Raw genomic sequence first — 15602 nt, forward strand, 5'->3', positions numbered from 1 at the left:
TCTGTCACCTCCTGTCATAGATGGGAACGTTACATAATCAGGTTCAAACTTTGTAGCAGAGAAACAGGAAGGACCTCCACTTGAGCGTAGGTGAACCGCAGACGCCCACCTGGGGGGGTTCCGATGCGTGAGGTGGTGAAAGGGTCCTAAACTGTGGTTCAACCGTGTGCGGATATTCTGAAGGTGTTTGAACCTTCCCTTCAGCCCAAACTGCCAAGGACCGAAAACTGAAACCAAAGATGGTCCAGTCAAACCAGTCTGTCTCATTTTCCTGGAACAATGGAGTTCCCACAAGTAACAGCCCACATCCTACGTTGTACTGAGGAGCCCGGCTGATAGAATCACACCTGCTGGAGGGGCGGGGCCTGGGCCAGGGAGGAACACCTTCAGTTTTGGGCCTGGTCCCTTTAAGATGACCTTATCTTTAACTTATCTCCAAACCAAAATGAGGTTTTCCTGCTCCAGGTATTAGTCAGACCCATGTAGCTTACAGAGTGAAATACACTGAAGTAGGAATATATTCTGTTTCCACATTTTATTTAGCTGGTTACTGTTGTAAAAATACACTACTACACGCGGGGGGGGGGGGGGGACTGTCCCCTAATTAATACTTCATACATTCATACTTGTACCTCTCACCAGTGGAACTAATTTACTTCCTGTTGACGGGAATTCCACCCCTTGCTTTGGACAGCTGGTTTTGGTGTGTGTGTGTGTGTGTGTGTGTGTGTGTGTGTGTGTGTGTGTGTGTGTGTGTGTGTGTGTGTGTGAGAGAGAGAGAGAGAGAGAGAGAGAGAGTGTGTGTTTTCCATGATGTTTTACTGTAGATAAGAGGGTTGTACCTGGAAAGCTAATGTCAGCTAATGTCGGTTGTTCAAAGAAGCCATTAACTGTGGGGAGGGATGAGTCACAGCACCACCTAGCAGTTACTGGAAGTAAGCCTGACCTGAACAAACTTCACGTGACCCTGTGCTGTCTTCACCTGATGTACAGCTACGTCACATACAGGAAGTGCGTGTTCTCTAGCGCTAGCTAGTGGACACAGGAAGTGATGTTAGCCCTGGCTACTGCAGGAGCAGTCTGGCTACCAGCCTCTTATCTCTGTGATTCAGTGTCTCATGGTCATGAGAGCCTAGCTGGCAGGATACTTGCATTGGAGTTGTTCACACACACACACACACACACACACACACACACACACACACACACACACACACACACACCACTTAATTTAATTCTTTATTTCGGTTCTGAGAATGAGGCTGGCGGAGGGATACGCTCTCTGACTGGGTTCTAGTTGGTCTCTAGTGGGGCGGCGGCGTCATCACCGCTTCATGTCTTCCTTTCATGGAATCATTCGTTCAAAGAGTGAAAAACAAGCGTATCATCAACAACCACTTGAACCGTCCATCAGGTTTTCTACAGTGACCTGCGAGGATGGAGTAGGACGCCGCAGCCGTCAGCAGCGCGGCTTCTCCTCCTCCGTGGAGCCCCTGCTGATGAAGAGTCTCTTGAGGAAGAGGAGCTGCAGGTACCCGGAGGTGACCACCAGGAGGCTGAGCGCTGCCGACCACCAGCTGACATACTTGGAGTTGGACAGCAGCAGGAAGTAGTCGGCGCTCTTTCTCATCCGGCTGTAGCTGTAGTAGCGGAACATGTGGAAGACGTAGGTCTCCACCTTGTGAGTCGCTTCCTGAAACCAAAAGGAACAAAACATGACCATGGAGTGACATCACTGCAGTCAGCTGATGGGGAGGAGCGAGATGCTGAGATGTCACAGATGATGTCAGGAGAACTGGGCCTGAGCAGATATGAGTGCCAGTCCCACGGCATGATGTCACCGCCTTAAAACAGTGAGGGGTGGAGCCTTGATTATAACAATTAATTTTGGCCATCAAAGCCGTGCCAGCATTTTGGCCCCGTGGTCATCAGGGCGGTAACTTATCTGAGGCCCCATCAATGTTACTGGTCCAGATGTTGTGTGGTGAGGTTCTACTGGGGTCTGCTCCGCCTCAGGTACAGGTTCTCTCGTGACGATTGTTCCTTCAAAGGTACAATATTGGGCTTGCGGAGGTCAGAGGACGAACAGAAAAGGTTCAAAGGTCAACTGGGGGAGCACAGTTAACTGTAAAAGGGCGGGGGCAAACATGGGGGGCAGTGAGGCTGACAGGAAGTGGCGGCGTCTACCTCTATGATGCTGAGCGTGTTGTTCAGATCTTTTCTGGCCTCCTCCCTCTTCGTCTTCTCCTCTTCCTTGTTGGTGGCGGCGTCTTGGTGGCCGTCGTAGTAAACGCCAAAGCTGAGGGAGACCTGCATGGTGCCAAAGTGGTTGTGGAAGTTGCTGAAACACATCTGATAGAACCCTGAAATAAATGACAGACAACATCGAAACAGGAAAGATGACTCGGTAGATCAAAGTTTAGGGTGAGCGTGTTGACACAGTAGATCCAGAAGGACAAAAGACGTCTGCTCTGAGTTCACGCATGCTGATGTGGATTGAAGCTGGACAACTGAAGGTTCCTATTATAAGAACACGGTAAGTTTTATTGTCACCAGATTCAGACAATTAGACAGAGCCCCTCCTCCAGGGAGCTGAGGCCCAGGCTAGTTAGCTTAGCACAGTGACTGGTAGTGGGTGGGAAGTGTTAGCTTAGCTGCGTCTCTGCCTGCATTAATATCAGGAGGGTTGTGTGTAACCTTGGTGATGAATACCAGTTTAAGTCTGTGTAGGTTCTCATTCATCCAGGTCATCGTAGATCGAAGCCAAGTAAAATCTGGTCAACTGGACGTAAGTTTATCTTGAAGACGTTTCACCTCTCATCCTAGTTTCCACCACAACAACACTGACCACTCCCACACAGGTTTATAAGCTGGAGTTTCCACACTCTTCACTAGAACTGAAGAAGCGTCTCGGATGAGAGGTGAAACGTCTTCAAGATAAACTTACGTCCAGTTGACCAGATTTTACTTCGCTTCGAAATACCAGTTTAACATGAGGAGACGTTGTAGTGGTAGAATCAGACACGTAGCCGGAACTACTTTCCTGACTGGGAGCAGTGATTTGACGCAGCACCTCCAAAGCTCCACTGGAACTTGGGTCAACAGAACCAAAGGTTTGTTGAGGACTAGAAGAGCGACTGCTGCTACTGATGATGATGAGGAGGAGGGTTCCTGCTGGACACACCAGCATCCTGGACCTGAGCTAGCTGATGCTAACACTTCAAACCACTACCAGGCATTGGGCTAAGCTAACTAGCTTGGACCTGAGCTAGCTGATGCTAACACTTCCCACCCACTTCCAGACATTGGGCTAAGCTACCTAGCCTGGACCTGAGCTTGCTGTTGCCAACACTTCCCACCCACTACCAGCCATTGGGCTAAGCTAACTAGCCTGTGTCTCAGCTCCCCAGGAGGGTCTCTGTCTTTTGGTCTGTATCGGTGGATGATGGACCAGCTGAATGTTCGTCATCTGTGACATCATGGCAGCGTTCTCCAGCATCATGATAGCAGGGAGAGTGATGTTGAAGTGATTTCAGGAAGGAGGACAGATACCCGTTTCTTCAGCCTCAAAGTTGATCTGACCATTTGCATCATCAACTGTCGACACCAGCAGGCTGCTGGGAGCGTTGACGGTGACGGACAGGTGTCTGTCATGGCCCACACCCGTCACCCACTGGACCTACAGGTGGACAGAAGAGGGCAACTATTATAACTGACAGCTATCGTAATGCCCCATGAAGATCAGCTGCTCTCTGGCCACATTTGTCTGCTGAACTGTTAAAACTCCTCCAACTGAAGCTCACAACTCAAGACTTCCCCACATTTCTCCCTGACAGCAGGAGCTGGTTGGCAAACTCACGCATGGCCCCTTTACACCCAACACTCCACATTTCTGTCCGGTCTTTGGAAAACTCCACGGTGACGTTCTGCTCGTTGTTTTCCTACCATGAAGCTCAGGTAGAAGCTCTCTCCCCGGTGGGCGAAGTGCCAGAAACACTCCAGTCCGGCAGCATGAAGCACCACAGAGAAGTCGTACTGGTCTGCGCCCCAGAAGAGCTGCTGGTCCGTGATGTTGGGGTGGGGGTCTGTCAGGGGCCCAGCACCAACCGGACCCCAAAACCCAAGGAAGAGAATGATGCAGTGGAACATGCCTGGAAATGGAAGGGTCTCCTCCGGAGGGTCTCAGTCGTCCACCTGACCACAAATGATTAACTGACAGAGAAACTCTGCCTCAATGGGTGGGAAAACTGGGGCGTCGCCACAGATGCTGACAGAGGAGAAGCTCCGCCCCCACTGATGAACTCAGTGGAGTCTGGACGCAGTTCCAGAGGAGTTCTGTTGTTCTGACCAACAGGAAACTTCTGAGTACCCACCGGGAAAATGACATCAGAGCAGAACATGTTCACCGTCTCCATGTCCACCCTCCATCAGATACTTTTATTAAATTACAATCAGTTACAGAAATATCACTCATGCGACATTAAAATCATTACAGGAATTAAATCCCCTTTTTGATATTTTCAAGATGACAAATTTCTACGAAGAGATAAGAAGTCTTTGAAACTCAAAAGAAATTAAGTTTTAAGATTAATTTTTCATCAAGAAATCTTCATGCAGAGGCTTTCATTTCTACGAAGTATTTGGTCGAAAAAGTGCCTCTTCCTCACTGTGTTGATTTCTTCTTCATTTTCAGGCCAAAAGGAAGGAAAGCCTCCAGTGCTGAGCTTGGATGGGTTCTTCATCGGTTTGTGAGGAACCACGTTTCACTCTCATGATGGGGACGAGAACCGTCGGGGCCCACCGTCCTGACGATGTCCCCTGTCATTCATGACTACTCAAGTCTTTTAATACATAAAACAAAACTGTAGTTTCACAGATTTGGTGAGACTACAAACATGGCGTCAGTGATGTTTTTGGCATGCTGAGGTTTCGGCGCGCCTGCTTGCCTCCACACACATTTGATGGTTTAATTGTGCGTTTATTTTCTTATGCAACAGCTTCGGCTGTGCGGCGGACTGAAGCGGCGGCGGCGGCCTGTGAGGGCGGGTCGTCACGTCTGCTTCACGTCGGTGGTTGAGCAGCACATCCCAGCTCTCTCAGGCTGCTCGGCTCACTTGATTGTAATCTGCATTCAACGTTCGTGTCCCAGCGGGATGACGTCAAACTTAGGAAGGAGCCGTTTGACTGCTTTTTTTGAACAAGGTTTCTGTTCTCCGGCTCCTGGAGAGACGCTCCTCACTCCTCACAGGTCACATGACATCAGTCCAAACCTTCACAATCATGTAAACAGAGAAAAGCAGCCGATCACCTCGTCTGGAACCCACAGATGATGACGAATCGTCGCAATCACAGGTTTATTGTTGAGTGTGAATAATTAAATAAGGCACATTCACATCTTGAAACAGTCGAACCAGGAAATCAACACTGAGGTATAAAAATAATTCAGACTTCCGCTCAGCTTTGACATCTCCGAGGTTTAAATTAGACGCCATGACAGACAAAGGTGGCGAGTCCCGATGCTGCAAACCAACAAGCCGTTACACGTGAGAGATGTGACGCAGCCCAGAGACTGAGACAGTCACCTGCTGCTGGACGGAAGGTGAAACGAGGAACAGTCATGTGACCAAAGACTCAACATGTTGTCACGTAAAACCCACTCGCTGCTCTGTGCTGTCCAGTTCCACAGGTTCTCCAAGGTCGTAAGAACTCAGACTCAAATCAGAGTTTGTGATCGTTGTTGAAAGAATCGACACGATACCGTATGGAGATCAATCACACCTCTGAACACGGGGGGGCGTGTCTGCGTCATCATCAGCAATGGCCACTAGAGGCCGCTAGATCCTACACACTGGACCTTTACAGTGCAGCAACGTCCCAAAAAAAACCCCTACAATATTTGTGAGGAATTCCACGTCAATGCGAGTGGATTTATCAAAAATGAAATGACGTTGTCTGGTAGCGATGGCGTGATGATATCAAACACGTGTAGTTAATCAGCTCAAAGCAGCAGTGTGACCCTTGACCTTTGTGGAGGTGAACCTCCCTACAAACACAACACACGACCATCGTAAATAAAATCAAATGAGAAATAAAACGGCAATTATGATGTTAAAGGTGCGGGAAAAAGAGCACAACAACACATTTGTAAATCCACTCGAAGACGGAAAACCAGCTAAAGTCAAGATTCAAGTCACGGAAGCCAAGCTACAGTCGCGCGTCTCCAACCTCAACATTCATGAAGCAGCAACTCTGAAATCACGCCGTGCATCCCTTTTATGTTTGAGAAGGCAAGAAGAAGAAAGTGCATCAAACTTGGAGACTGTGACTGATACACACCTGTCAATCACGATCAGAGAGCCAATCAGATTAAAAACAAAAATTAACGTTTACGCGGTTTTCTTTTTCCAAACAGAAATGTTCTTTCGACGCATATGATCACGAATGATCCAATTCCACTTTTGCCAGCAGAGGGCGCCCACGCCCACAGCCTGCAGGATGAGAGGCCGAGTCATCAAGGGATGATAGATTCCAGCACACGTCCTCCCACGATCACATGATGAACTCATCACCTGAATGGGCCAATCACGAACACTCATCTATTCGGGCGGGTTTGGTTTGATGACTAACAGGTAAACAAACAAGATGGCTGCTGATGTGTGACGCAGCTCAACAGGGTGTAACCCTTCACAGGGTCAGTGCTCCCAAATGACACCACCACAGCTCCTGACCCAGGTCCACGCCGCCGCCAGCCTCCGAGCCAGAACCCGTCAACATGAAGGTTTTGATAGAAGGCCTTCAGTGACCTACAGCAGAGCACCAGAGAACCACGAGGGGGAACCGAGTTACTGACTGGATCCGAACCATAATTACCCACGGAATGTAAATCCTGTTTCTCTCTCTCTCGACTTTATGTGTGCGTTTTGTTGTTTCTTGTGTTGCGGTCAGCTGACCTGCATCACTGTCCATCTGGCTTGGATCTGTGCTGGCAGATCAGAACCACAGGAGGGAGCTGACTAATTATATGTGGCTGATTTGAGTGAACTGAGCCGGTTACCTCCTTCAAATGCCGCGTCCTTGTTAGCATCTATTAGCAGCCGGGTGAAGCTACAGGTTACAGGTTCGGTCTGGTTGGTCCAGCAGGTGGCGCCGCTTCTCCAACTGCCTGATTATTACTACATCTGCTGCTTTAAAAGAAGGGCGAGCAAAATCTCAGCTGCCATCTGTCTCATCTGACGCTTTGTGGCGGTGTGGAGACTGGTCGCCACCCCCCTCAGTCTGGATGAGGTCAGCGGGGGGGCGGGGTGAGGACGAGCCATTGCTGCCATCAGACTGTGGCGAGTCATCTGCAGTAGGACACGCCTCCTCAAACTCTCCATTCAGACAACAGAGCTCCTCATGGCCATGTGATGTGCTGTGCTCCTGTGCAGTGGAGTCATTGGTCGGGATGTGTGTGGGCGGGGATACTGAGGTTGCCATGGCATCAGTGGAGTGTGTTTTAGTGATGCCATCTTCTTCACCTCCAGGAGTCGCCGTGGCATCGGTGTCCTCACTGGTGTTGGGAGTGTCCAGGGTGTGGCAGCGAGCCAGGGGCCGCTCCCTCAGCCGGGGGCCGGTGTCCAGGCTCCCTGAGGGGCTGCTGACCTCCAGCGTCTCCCCCCGTCTCAGCCTCCTCTCTGGATCCACCTGCCAGGAAGTGTCACAGTTACACATCATTCTGGTGCTGCACGGCCTGGACGGACCTTCCCGCCTCTTTGGGCAGAAGCCGCCAACAGCATCAAAAATGAATTGAAATTGACGACCAATGACAGTGCAGCGGCCGGCAGCAGAGCTCCCCTTCAACAGGAAGTCCCAGCTCACCTCTTGGAGCTGAGATGCTGGTTTTTAAGATCCTAAGACCCAAAGCTGAGAAAAGTTCTTCTGATTGGATCAAATCAACAACAATGTCATGTGACTACCTGGCTGAGCGGCGGTGAACATCTGGGGGGCGGCCCGGACGAACTTTTCTTCATCTGGTGAATCCTGAATACAAACCAAGAATTCAGCTCTTGCGTCTGCACATGAGTTTGTGCTGGCGTGCGGCAGGCGGGCGCCTACCTGCTGATGGACTGGGCCAGCTTCTGTCGCCGCCCGCTGGCGTGGTCCTGGAGCCTCAAACGCTGGACGAAGGAGTGAGCTGCAACGAGGACAAGGTTGGGATCAAAGTCAACCCCGGGCAGAATCACACGCCAAGAATGAGCGGAGCCGTTTCTTTTTTTTACCCAGAGCTCCTTTGGGCACAGAGAGCAGTTTGATTGGCTCGGCATCAGGAGGGAGGCCCGACGCTTTCTGCAGCGCTCGCAGGATCTCCGTGTTCTGCAAAACAGGGTAGGTCACTGGCCAAGATTCAGCGTGTGAGAAGATGGCGGGCATCCCTGATGATGAGTTCAGGTCGCCATCGCTGCCACTGACGCCACATGCGGCCGGAAACACACGCTGACATCAGAGTGGATTCTCAAAGTGGGCGGGGACGAGTTTGAGTTGAGTTTTTTACATGATGAGGAAATCTAAACCAGCACCAACGGGCTGAACGTCAAACACCATCGATAAAAGACGTTCTCCACCAACGTTCCCCTCCAACGTTCCCTACTGACGTTCTCCTCTATTCATCACTTTTGAATTTGTACTAATCAACTCCACTCCACTCAGGAAAACTGTAGTTTCCAGATGTTTGTCTGATCCGGCCACAGCTGGATTAAGGTCTTTAAAAAAAGACATCACATCTCTAAGATCAACAAAAATGGATTTATTGATTATCAATTATTGATTGTTGATCCTCTCAGATTCTGGCCCTGACAGCGACGGTGGATTATTGATGCTGATCTGATTTCGTCACCTGACCGTCAAACTAAATAGCTACAGACACACAAGGGGGCGGAGTCTGTGTGTAGTGCCACCTTGCCACCCAGCTCGTAGGCGCAGTCCAGCGGCGTCCTCTGCCTCTTGTTCCTGATGCTGGGTGAGGCTCCGCCCCTCAGCAGCAGCTCCACCAGCGCCAGGTGCCCGCCCCGCACCGCCTCATGCAGCGCCGTGTTGCCCTGATGGTTGGCGACGTTCAGCAGCGCGTCACTCTGCAGGCGAAGCATTCAGTGTCACTGAACTTCCTCAATCACCTGCATCCTTCCTGACATCAGGGGTGCTTACCTGCAGCAGTGTGGCGGCCGTCTCCAGGTGTCCACGGAGACAGGCCAGTATCAGAGGCGTGTTGCCGTAGTGATCTTTCTTGTTGAGTTTGGCGTTGCACTCCAGCAGAAACCTCACCACCTGCACACAGAGACGCAGGTTCAAACCCCCCCACACACACCTGGGGTCTGAGGAGCCGCGGCTGCCGGGCGAGAACCCTTCCTGTGTACGAGCAGCGTCTCTTCTCTCACCTGAAGTCACGTCAAGTTTTGGTTTCTCTTAAAATCAACCAAGTCATGGCGTGGTGACAGCGCAGGAGACATCTGATGTGCCGGGGAACCTCTAGATGATTCGCTGACGCGAGGCTAAGCCAGCCACTGTCAGCCTGAACACTGAAGTCGGACCACATAGAACCGTGTCAGTCCATGTCCTACCTGGGCGTGACTGTTCTGGCAGGCCAGGTGAAGTGGTGTGGCGCTCTGGTTGGTGCGCGCGTTGACATTGGCTCCGTGGCGGATCAGCAGGGAGGTCAGCTCCGAGTGGCCGTGCAGGGCGGCGACGTGGAGCGACGTGAATCCGTCCATGTTGCTGCTGTTGACTCCCAGAGCTCCAGCCTGCAGGACAGACAGCTGGAGGACACAGGGACGGACTTTAGACCTAGAACTTTATTTCCTGGTTTTAGAACTTGTTCCTGCGCCCTCAATAGAGGACGTGAACCAGAGGTAGGACACCAGCCTCCTTGTGCTTCATTTACTGTTCTGGAAGTCTCCTAGATTTCACCGTTCATGAGTTCTCATGTCAGACCTTCTGAGTTGGAGCGCAGTTTGGACACTGACACAGCGGGTGGCAGAGCAGGACCTCGGGCCGAGGACCTCCTTCGTCATCCTCCTCCTCTTCATCTGTCCACTCCAATAGGTAACGCACCTGCAACACACACACACACACACACACACACACACAATGAAGATCTTTCTCCTCCACACGCTCAGTCACTGTGGAGGTTCGGACTTCCTTCTCACCATCTCTACATCTCCATCTGCTACTGCACGCAGCAGCTTCTCCACCTGTCAATCACACAGACACACAGTGTCAGTCACCATGGAAACTGCAACATTCCTGCTACTACACTTTGCAGCTACAGTCAGCTACCTCTCGGTGTCGCACGCGCTCCCCCTCTGGTTTGGCCTCTGAGCCCATGGAGGAGGTGCTGGAGATGGAGGAGCGGCGGCTGCTGCAGTCAGAGGTCAGAGGTGAGCGGCTGGGAGACTGCGGTTTCGCAGGGAGGCGGAGGTGGAGGTGGAGGTGGAGGAGGAGGAGGTTATAACAGCAAATTAAACCTTTGTTAAAACACAACTGGAACCTCAAAAATATTTTATCTTTGACCAGAACTTCAACACCGACACTTTGTTTGTTTGCTGCGTTGAGATGCCAAAGTTCCTAAATGACTGAACGCAAATCCAGGGTTCCTCTGCGGGAATAAACGACCAGCTGAGGTCACATGACTGATGGATCAGACTCACATCGACTCCGCTGCTGGCGCTGTGACGGCCGCTCTGGCTGGACTGCAACAGCACGAGGACCTAAAGAGAAACACAACATTTTTACATGCACAGAGACCAGGAAGAGGAGGAGTCAGGCCTTCGGGTGGGGGCGGTCCTGATGGGGCGATGGCAGCGGACATCAGCTACGTCTCACTGCCAGCGGCGTTTTGTTTTAATCCACATTTTGTTGCCTTTTTCTCCACATTGTTTCATCACAATCAGTTCTGACGCTTCCAGCTGATCTGAGGTCAGAGCAACTCTGGCTGGTGGAGCAACTGAGTTTGAGTTTGCCGTTTGTTTGACGCGTCCCGCTGACCTTGGAGTTGAGCGCACACTGCAGTGGAGAGTCTTTGTTCTTGTTGAGGATGTCGGCGTTCGCTCCGTTCTCCAGCAGCACCTGGATGATCCCCTCGTAGCCCCAGCGGGCCGCCATGTGCAGCGCGGTATCACCTTTATCGTTCTGCAGGTCCAGGTGACACGTTTGGATGTCGAAGTACACCAAGGCCTTCACACACTAACACAGGACACACAGCACGGACGCCGTCAACACAACATCACGGCCACAGCAACAGCAGGTGTGGAGCGAGCTATGACATCATCAAGCTAGAACTTTGTCTAGAACACGCAGTTTTAATTCTGCTCGCAAAGAACCTCAGGAAATATTCGCATCAAAGATGGATATGAAGAGGGTCGGCGTTCTACTCACGTCCTCGTGTCCGTACATGCAGGCGAGGTGGAGCGGCGTGTTGCCATTGTTGTCCTGAGCATCTGTGTTGGCCTTGTAGTGCAGCAGCAGCAGCTACACAGCAGAGAGACAGGAAGTACGCAGGCGATGTTTATTTCGGCACACATGAGATACGTCTGGAGACAGATCAGCTTTGACAGTGTGTGTGTGTGTGTGTGTGTGTGTGTGTTCACCGTGACACCCTGGTATCCCTTCTGGCAGGCCAGGTGCAGCGGTGTGAGGGTGTGGTAGTCAGTGGCGTTGACTGGTGCTCCTTTACACACCAGGAGGTCTATCAGCTGAGCCTGACCTGAAACACACACACACACACACACACACACACGTTAGTGCCCCACATGTTGAAGAGTCTAATGTCCCCCCCATGTGTTCACATTGTCTCACCACAGATGGAAGCGACATGTAGCGGCGTGTAACCTCGATCATCTCTGGAGAACGACGTGACGATGGACGGGTCGTTCAAACGCCTGCAACAGGGCGCCACACGAGAGAGCTGCTGTGAGAGCAGGTAAATCAGACGCCGACACCTCCTGAAGCCAGACGGCAGGTGCTCACAGCTGCCGGCCGCCAGGCCAATAATTAGAGGAGATCTTAAACGAGCTTCGGTGAGGGAGTGACATGCTGCGAGCGCCAGGCTCATTAACCTGTGATGTCACACGATGGCCACGGTTTCCTGAAGGTGACATTCAACAGTTTCAAGCCAAATGAACTTGTGAGCTGCTGAAGATGAACGTCCACCATCAGCAGCTCATTTGAGTTCTTTCAGCTGCACCTCATCAACGCTCCTCTGCTGCTAACGAGGTCAAGCGAAGAAGAAGCTCCTGAGGACGCAGCAGACGGACGGACGGGGCTGCGGAAGCTCTGGTGGTCCAGGCCCATTCCTGTTGTTTATATCATTTCATCAAAGTAGCTCACAGGTACTAATACTGCAAAACCAACAGGTACTATCGGATCAATTCTATCTTTGATGACACCAACAACCCTCATTCACGGACAAGGAAACTTTTACTGAAAACATTCAAAATTAGGCAGGGTGAGAGAGAGCGAGAGTATGTGTGTGTGTGTGTGTGTGTGTGTGTCTTCTGTATGCTGACCCTGACAGTTGAAGGTCACAGAGGTCACAGGAACAGAGGGGGTGGCACATCCGACCCTCTTCATCACTCTCACCCTCACTCAGCAGACGTTCCACCTCTGCCTCGTTCCCATTCGCTATGTGCTACCACACACACACACACACACACACACACACACACACACACACACACACACACACACCATTAACACCCTTTCCAAGTTCTTACTGGCTCAGTCACATACTTCCACCGTATCTGTGTCGAAACAGTTTACTACCTCAAACAGACAGTTGATGGGCGTGGCAGAGCTCTGGACCAGCAGACTCATCCGCTCTCGGAACAACACCGCGTCGTTCATCTTACCGGAGCCCTGAAAGGACAAAAGAGTGTCACGGATCGCTGCCGAGCCGAGACACAACACTTGCGCCGTGAGTGTGTGTGAGAGTCACCAAGTGTGTGTCCTGCAGCTTCCCCAGGTTGACGTACTCCACAGCTGCCTCGAAGGTGCTCAGGCAGTAGCTGAGCTCGTCTTTGCTGGAGTGGCTGAAGCAGAAGTTTCTGATGTAGCTCAGGTTGGCCATCCTGGACACAAACAACCAGGGACTGAGCACGCAGGCGCCCAGAGCCACACCAACACACAAGCAGTCGCTGCGTCCAGCTGGGACGGCGCTTCACTGCGTTATTCATTTTCCCACATTTGTACTTCTACTACCTACATTTTAACACATATCTGCATCTTACAATGTAAACAACGCCTCAATAAGAAAGAGAGTCAAAGGAGTGGATGAGCATCTCGCTCTGTAGGTGGCGCCGAAACACACTCACCAAAGAAAGAGGGAGAAGAAGCCAAACGTTTCCATATTTGTGATGTCAAAGGTGTGTCAGGAGAGGAGGAGGAGCCTCTGCACCAGATGCAATACTGAATACATTATGAGCCTGTACTTCTTTACTTGAGTCGGCGGGGCAGTCACTTCTTCCTCTTTTCCCGATGCAGTATTTGTACTCCTACTTGAGTAATGTCTGCGTGTACTTTGGTGGCCTCTGACTCCCTCAGATCAAAGTGGAGACATCGAGTGAAACTAAATGTTTGCTGTGTATCTATTCAAAGTAGGTTTGCTATGTTCTGGAACCAGCCGATTAGACCCCCCCCCCCACACACACACACACACACACACACACACAGGCGTGACCTGTGTGTGTGTGTGTGTTCTGAGTGAGCTGTTCCACCAGTGTGACACCGATGTTTCTATTCCCGCCCCGTTTCCTCCCGGCGGCCCGATATACCAGACCAGCAGGCGCTGACAGCTGGGACCAGCGAAGCTCCCTCCTCACCAGTTGGGGATGTCCGTCTTCACCAGCAGGTAGAGGATGATGGACAGCAGGTCGTCGGCGCACACGGCCTCGATGCTGACTGCGGAGGACGACACACACTCTGTTAGACCGACACACACAAATCTGACACTCGGTTCCCCGAAGCTGATTTCGCCCTGTCGGCCACCCAGCAGGACACACGCTTGCTGGCAACCCTAAATGATTCAAATCAAATTAAATAAATGATTCAATTGGCCGGCTGACAAACATGAATTAGTAGCTGATGGCGCCGTGCTGCTGGCTAACAGTGGGGCCCTTGTCAATCAGCTCAGATTTCCAAAACAAACTGCACAAACTCATTAGAGGCTGACAAGAGTGGGTACTGTCCTGTGTGCTGATTCGATTAGACCCCGGGAGGCCACGCCCCTCTGAGGACCTCCTCCTGCCTCCTCACGCACTCCTCCAGGAGGCCTCGCATCGTTTTCATTTATCTCATCTTAGCTGGAAGAACTCAGGTCAGGTCAAACTGCTCCACTGGATCCACTCACCAGAACTCATCATCTGATTACATCTGTGGCTTCCACTACAAATTGAACTTGTGTGTGTGTGTGTGTGTGTGTGTGTGTGTGTGTGTATGTGTTGCTCCTCAGCCTAGCGCATCCACAGAGCTCATGGGGGCTGATGGGTCATTGTTCTAACAGTATTTATTAAGAAGGAGCACCGCTCACATTCTGATGCTTCCATGTGAGAACAGTATACCCACTTCAGTACCTGGACCTGGACCTGGACCAGATCTTTAGGTTAACAAGTAGCTGCACACATCAGTGAACCCTTCTGGAAACACTCAGGGTGCCTACCAGAGCGCCTGGGCGTCTGGGTGGCGGTCAGGGCGACTCGACGCAGGCAGAGCAGCTTGAGGAGGGGGGACGTCTGCTGGTTGAGTTGATTCAGCTCCCGTTTGGCCCGAGACAGGTTGATGCTGCAGAGACAAGAGCAGCAGGGGTTCAGATCATTTCACAGGTGAAGGCTGGCTCACCTGATGGAGCAGGAGCTCTTCCACCCACCATCAAAGATGATGCTGCTGGTGAAATGAGCTCCCCGCTGATACATCAGCTGACACTTCAAGTTGAGTCACCTGACCTACTTCAGGAAGTCACAACCACCGCGTTCACTGAAGCAAACAGTCGTACTTCTCGAGTGACGCCTTTGCTTGTCCACCTTGAGCCAGCTTCTCTCCTCAGATCCTTACATTTGGAGACGTCTACACTAGCGGCCCCTGCTGGCAGGGGCTCACATCTCTGACATCATCACCCATCACCCAGAAACCAACACAAATCAACTGCCCCGAATACAGCGACTGCCTTGAGCATAGACGGCGGTCTGCAAACAAAAACAACAGACGCAAGATTACGTGTTGAGACTCAGAGATGAACTGCAAGCTGATGCGCGGCGTCTCTGCGATCGACGCTGAGCCTCACGCCGGTCGCACACATCTGTCTTTCAACTGCCGCAACAAATACAAACACTGCTGCGGCTTCTCTTTAGAACTTTCCAAAGCTGCCACCGGGGAGGCCCACACCACGCCGTCAGATGCGAAGGACAGCCGCAGTCCAGCGTCACTGTGGCGTGGAGCCATTTATCAATAACCAAACAAAGAAGACACTCAGAGGTTCTGCCCTCAGCTTCACAACAACCGCTCTGCTTCTCCCTCACCAGCGTCTGCCTTCCTGCCCAGGAGTCAAACCCCCCCCCAAACCCTGCAGGGAGACCCTCGGA

At 51.6% G+C, this 15602-nt stretch overlaps 2 protein-coding genes across 3 annotated transcripts in view; both read right to left on the reverse strand.

Annotated features, from left to right (window-relative positions):
- tmed6 (transmembrane p24 trafficking protein 6) lies at positions 1–7537 on the reverse strand. The gene is made up of 5 exons (XM_086209877.1): positions 7518–7537; positions 3946–4194; positions 3553–3679; positions 2188–2363; positions 1–1693 (listed from the first exon to the last, which is right to left on the reverse strand). The coding sequence occupies exons 2-5, from the start codon at positions 4147–4149 to the stop codon at positions 1460–1462; spliced, it is 741 nt and encodes a 246-aa protein (XP_086066003.1). The 5' UTR covers positions 4150–4194; positions 7518–7537; the 3' UTR covers positions 1–1459.
- ankrd27 (ankyrin repeat domain 27 (VPS9 domain)) overlaps positions 4211–15602 on the reverse strand; it is an 18561-nt gene continuing 7169 nt past the window's right edge. The window contains exons 9-29 of one of the 2 annotated variants that reach the window (XR_015117293.1): positions 14684–14805; positions 13848–13926; positions 12965–13097; positions 12793–12885; positions 12537–12658; positions 11827–11909; positions 11619–11734; positions 11407–11499; positions 11017–11214; positions 10680–10739; positions 10309–10425; positions 10179–10223; positions 9964–10083; positions 9594–9788; positions 9181–9300; positions 8934–9107; positions 8259–8352; positions 8095–8173; positions 7956–8019; positions 7055–7683; positions 4211–5270 (exon numbers count right to left, since the gene is read on the reverse strand). Coding sequence is in view for 1 of the 2 variants with exons in the window: in XM_086209872.1 (XP_086065998.1) it covers positions 7210–7683; positions 7956–8019; positions 8095–8173; positions 8259–8352; positions 8934–9107; positions 9181–9300; positions 9594–9788; positions 9964–10083; positions 10179–10223; positions 10309–10425; positions 10680–10739; positions 11017–11214; positions 11407–11499; positions 11619–11734; positions 11827–11909; positions 12537–12658; positions 12793–12885; positions 12965–13097; positions 13848–13926; positions 14684–14805 (2581 nt within the window). In the remaining variant the exon portion in view is untranslated. Of the gene's footprint in view, positions 7684–7955; positions 8020–8094; positions 8174–8258; positions 8353–8933; positions 9108–9180; positions 9301–9593; positions 9789–9963; positions 10084–10178; positions 10224–10308; positions 10426–10679; positions 10740–11016; positions 11215–11406; positions 11500–11618; positions 11735–11826; positions 11910–12536; positions 12659–12792; positions 12886–12964; positions 13098–13847; positions 13927–14683; positions 14806–15602 lie in introns of both variants that reach the window. The other variant, XM_086209872.1, reaches the window with a different exon arrangement.

The sequence above is a fragment of the Aulostomus chinensis genome, chromosome 7 (genome assembly GCF_037954235.1).
Source record: "Aulostomus chinensis isolate RoL2024-O1b breed Wild chromosome 7, RoL_Achi_v1.0, whole genome shotgun sequence".
Taxonomy (NCBI): Eukaryota; Metazoa; Chordata; class Actinopteri; order Syngnathiformes; family Aulostomidae; genus Aulostomus; species Aulostomus chinensis.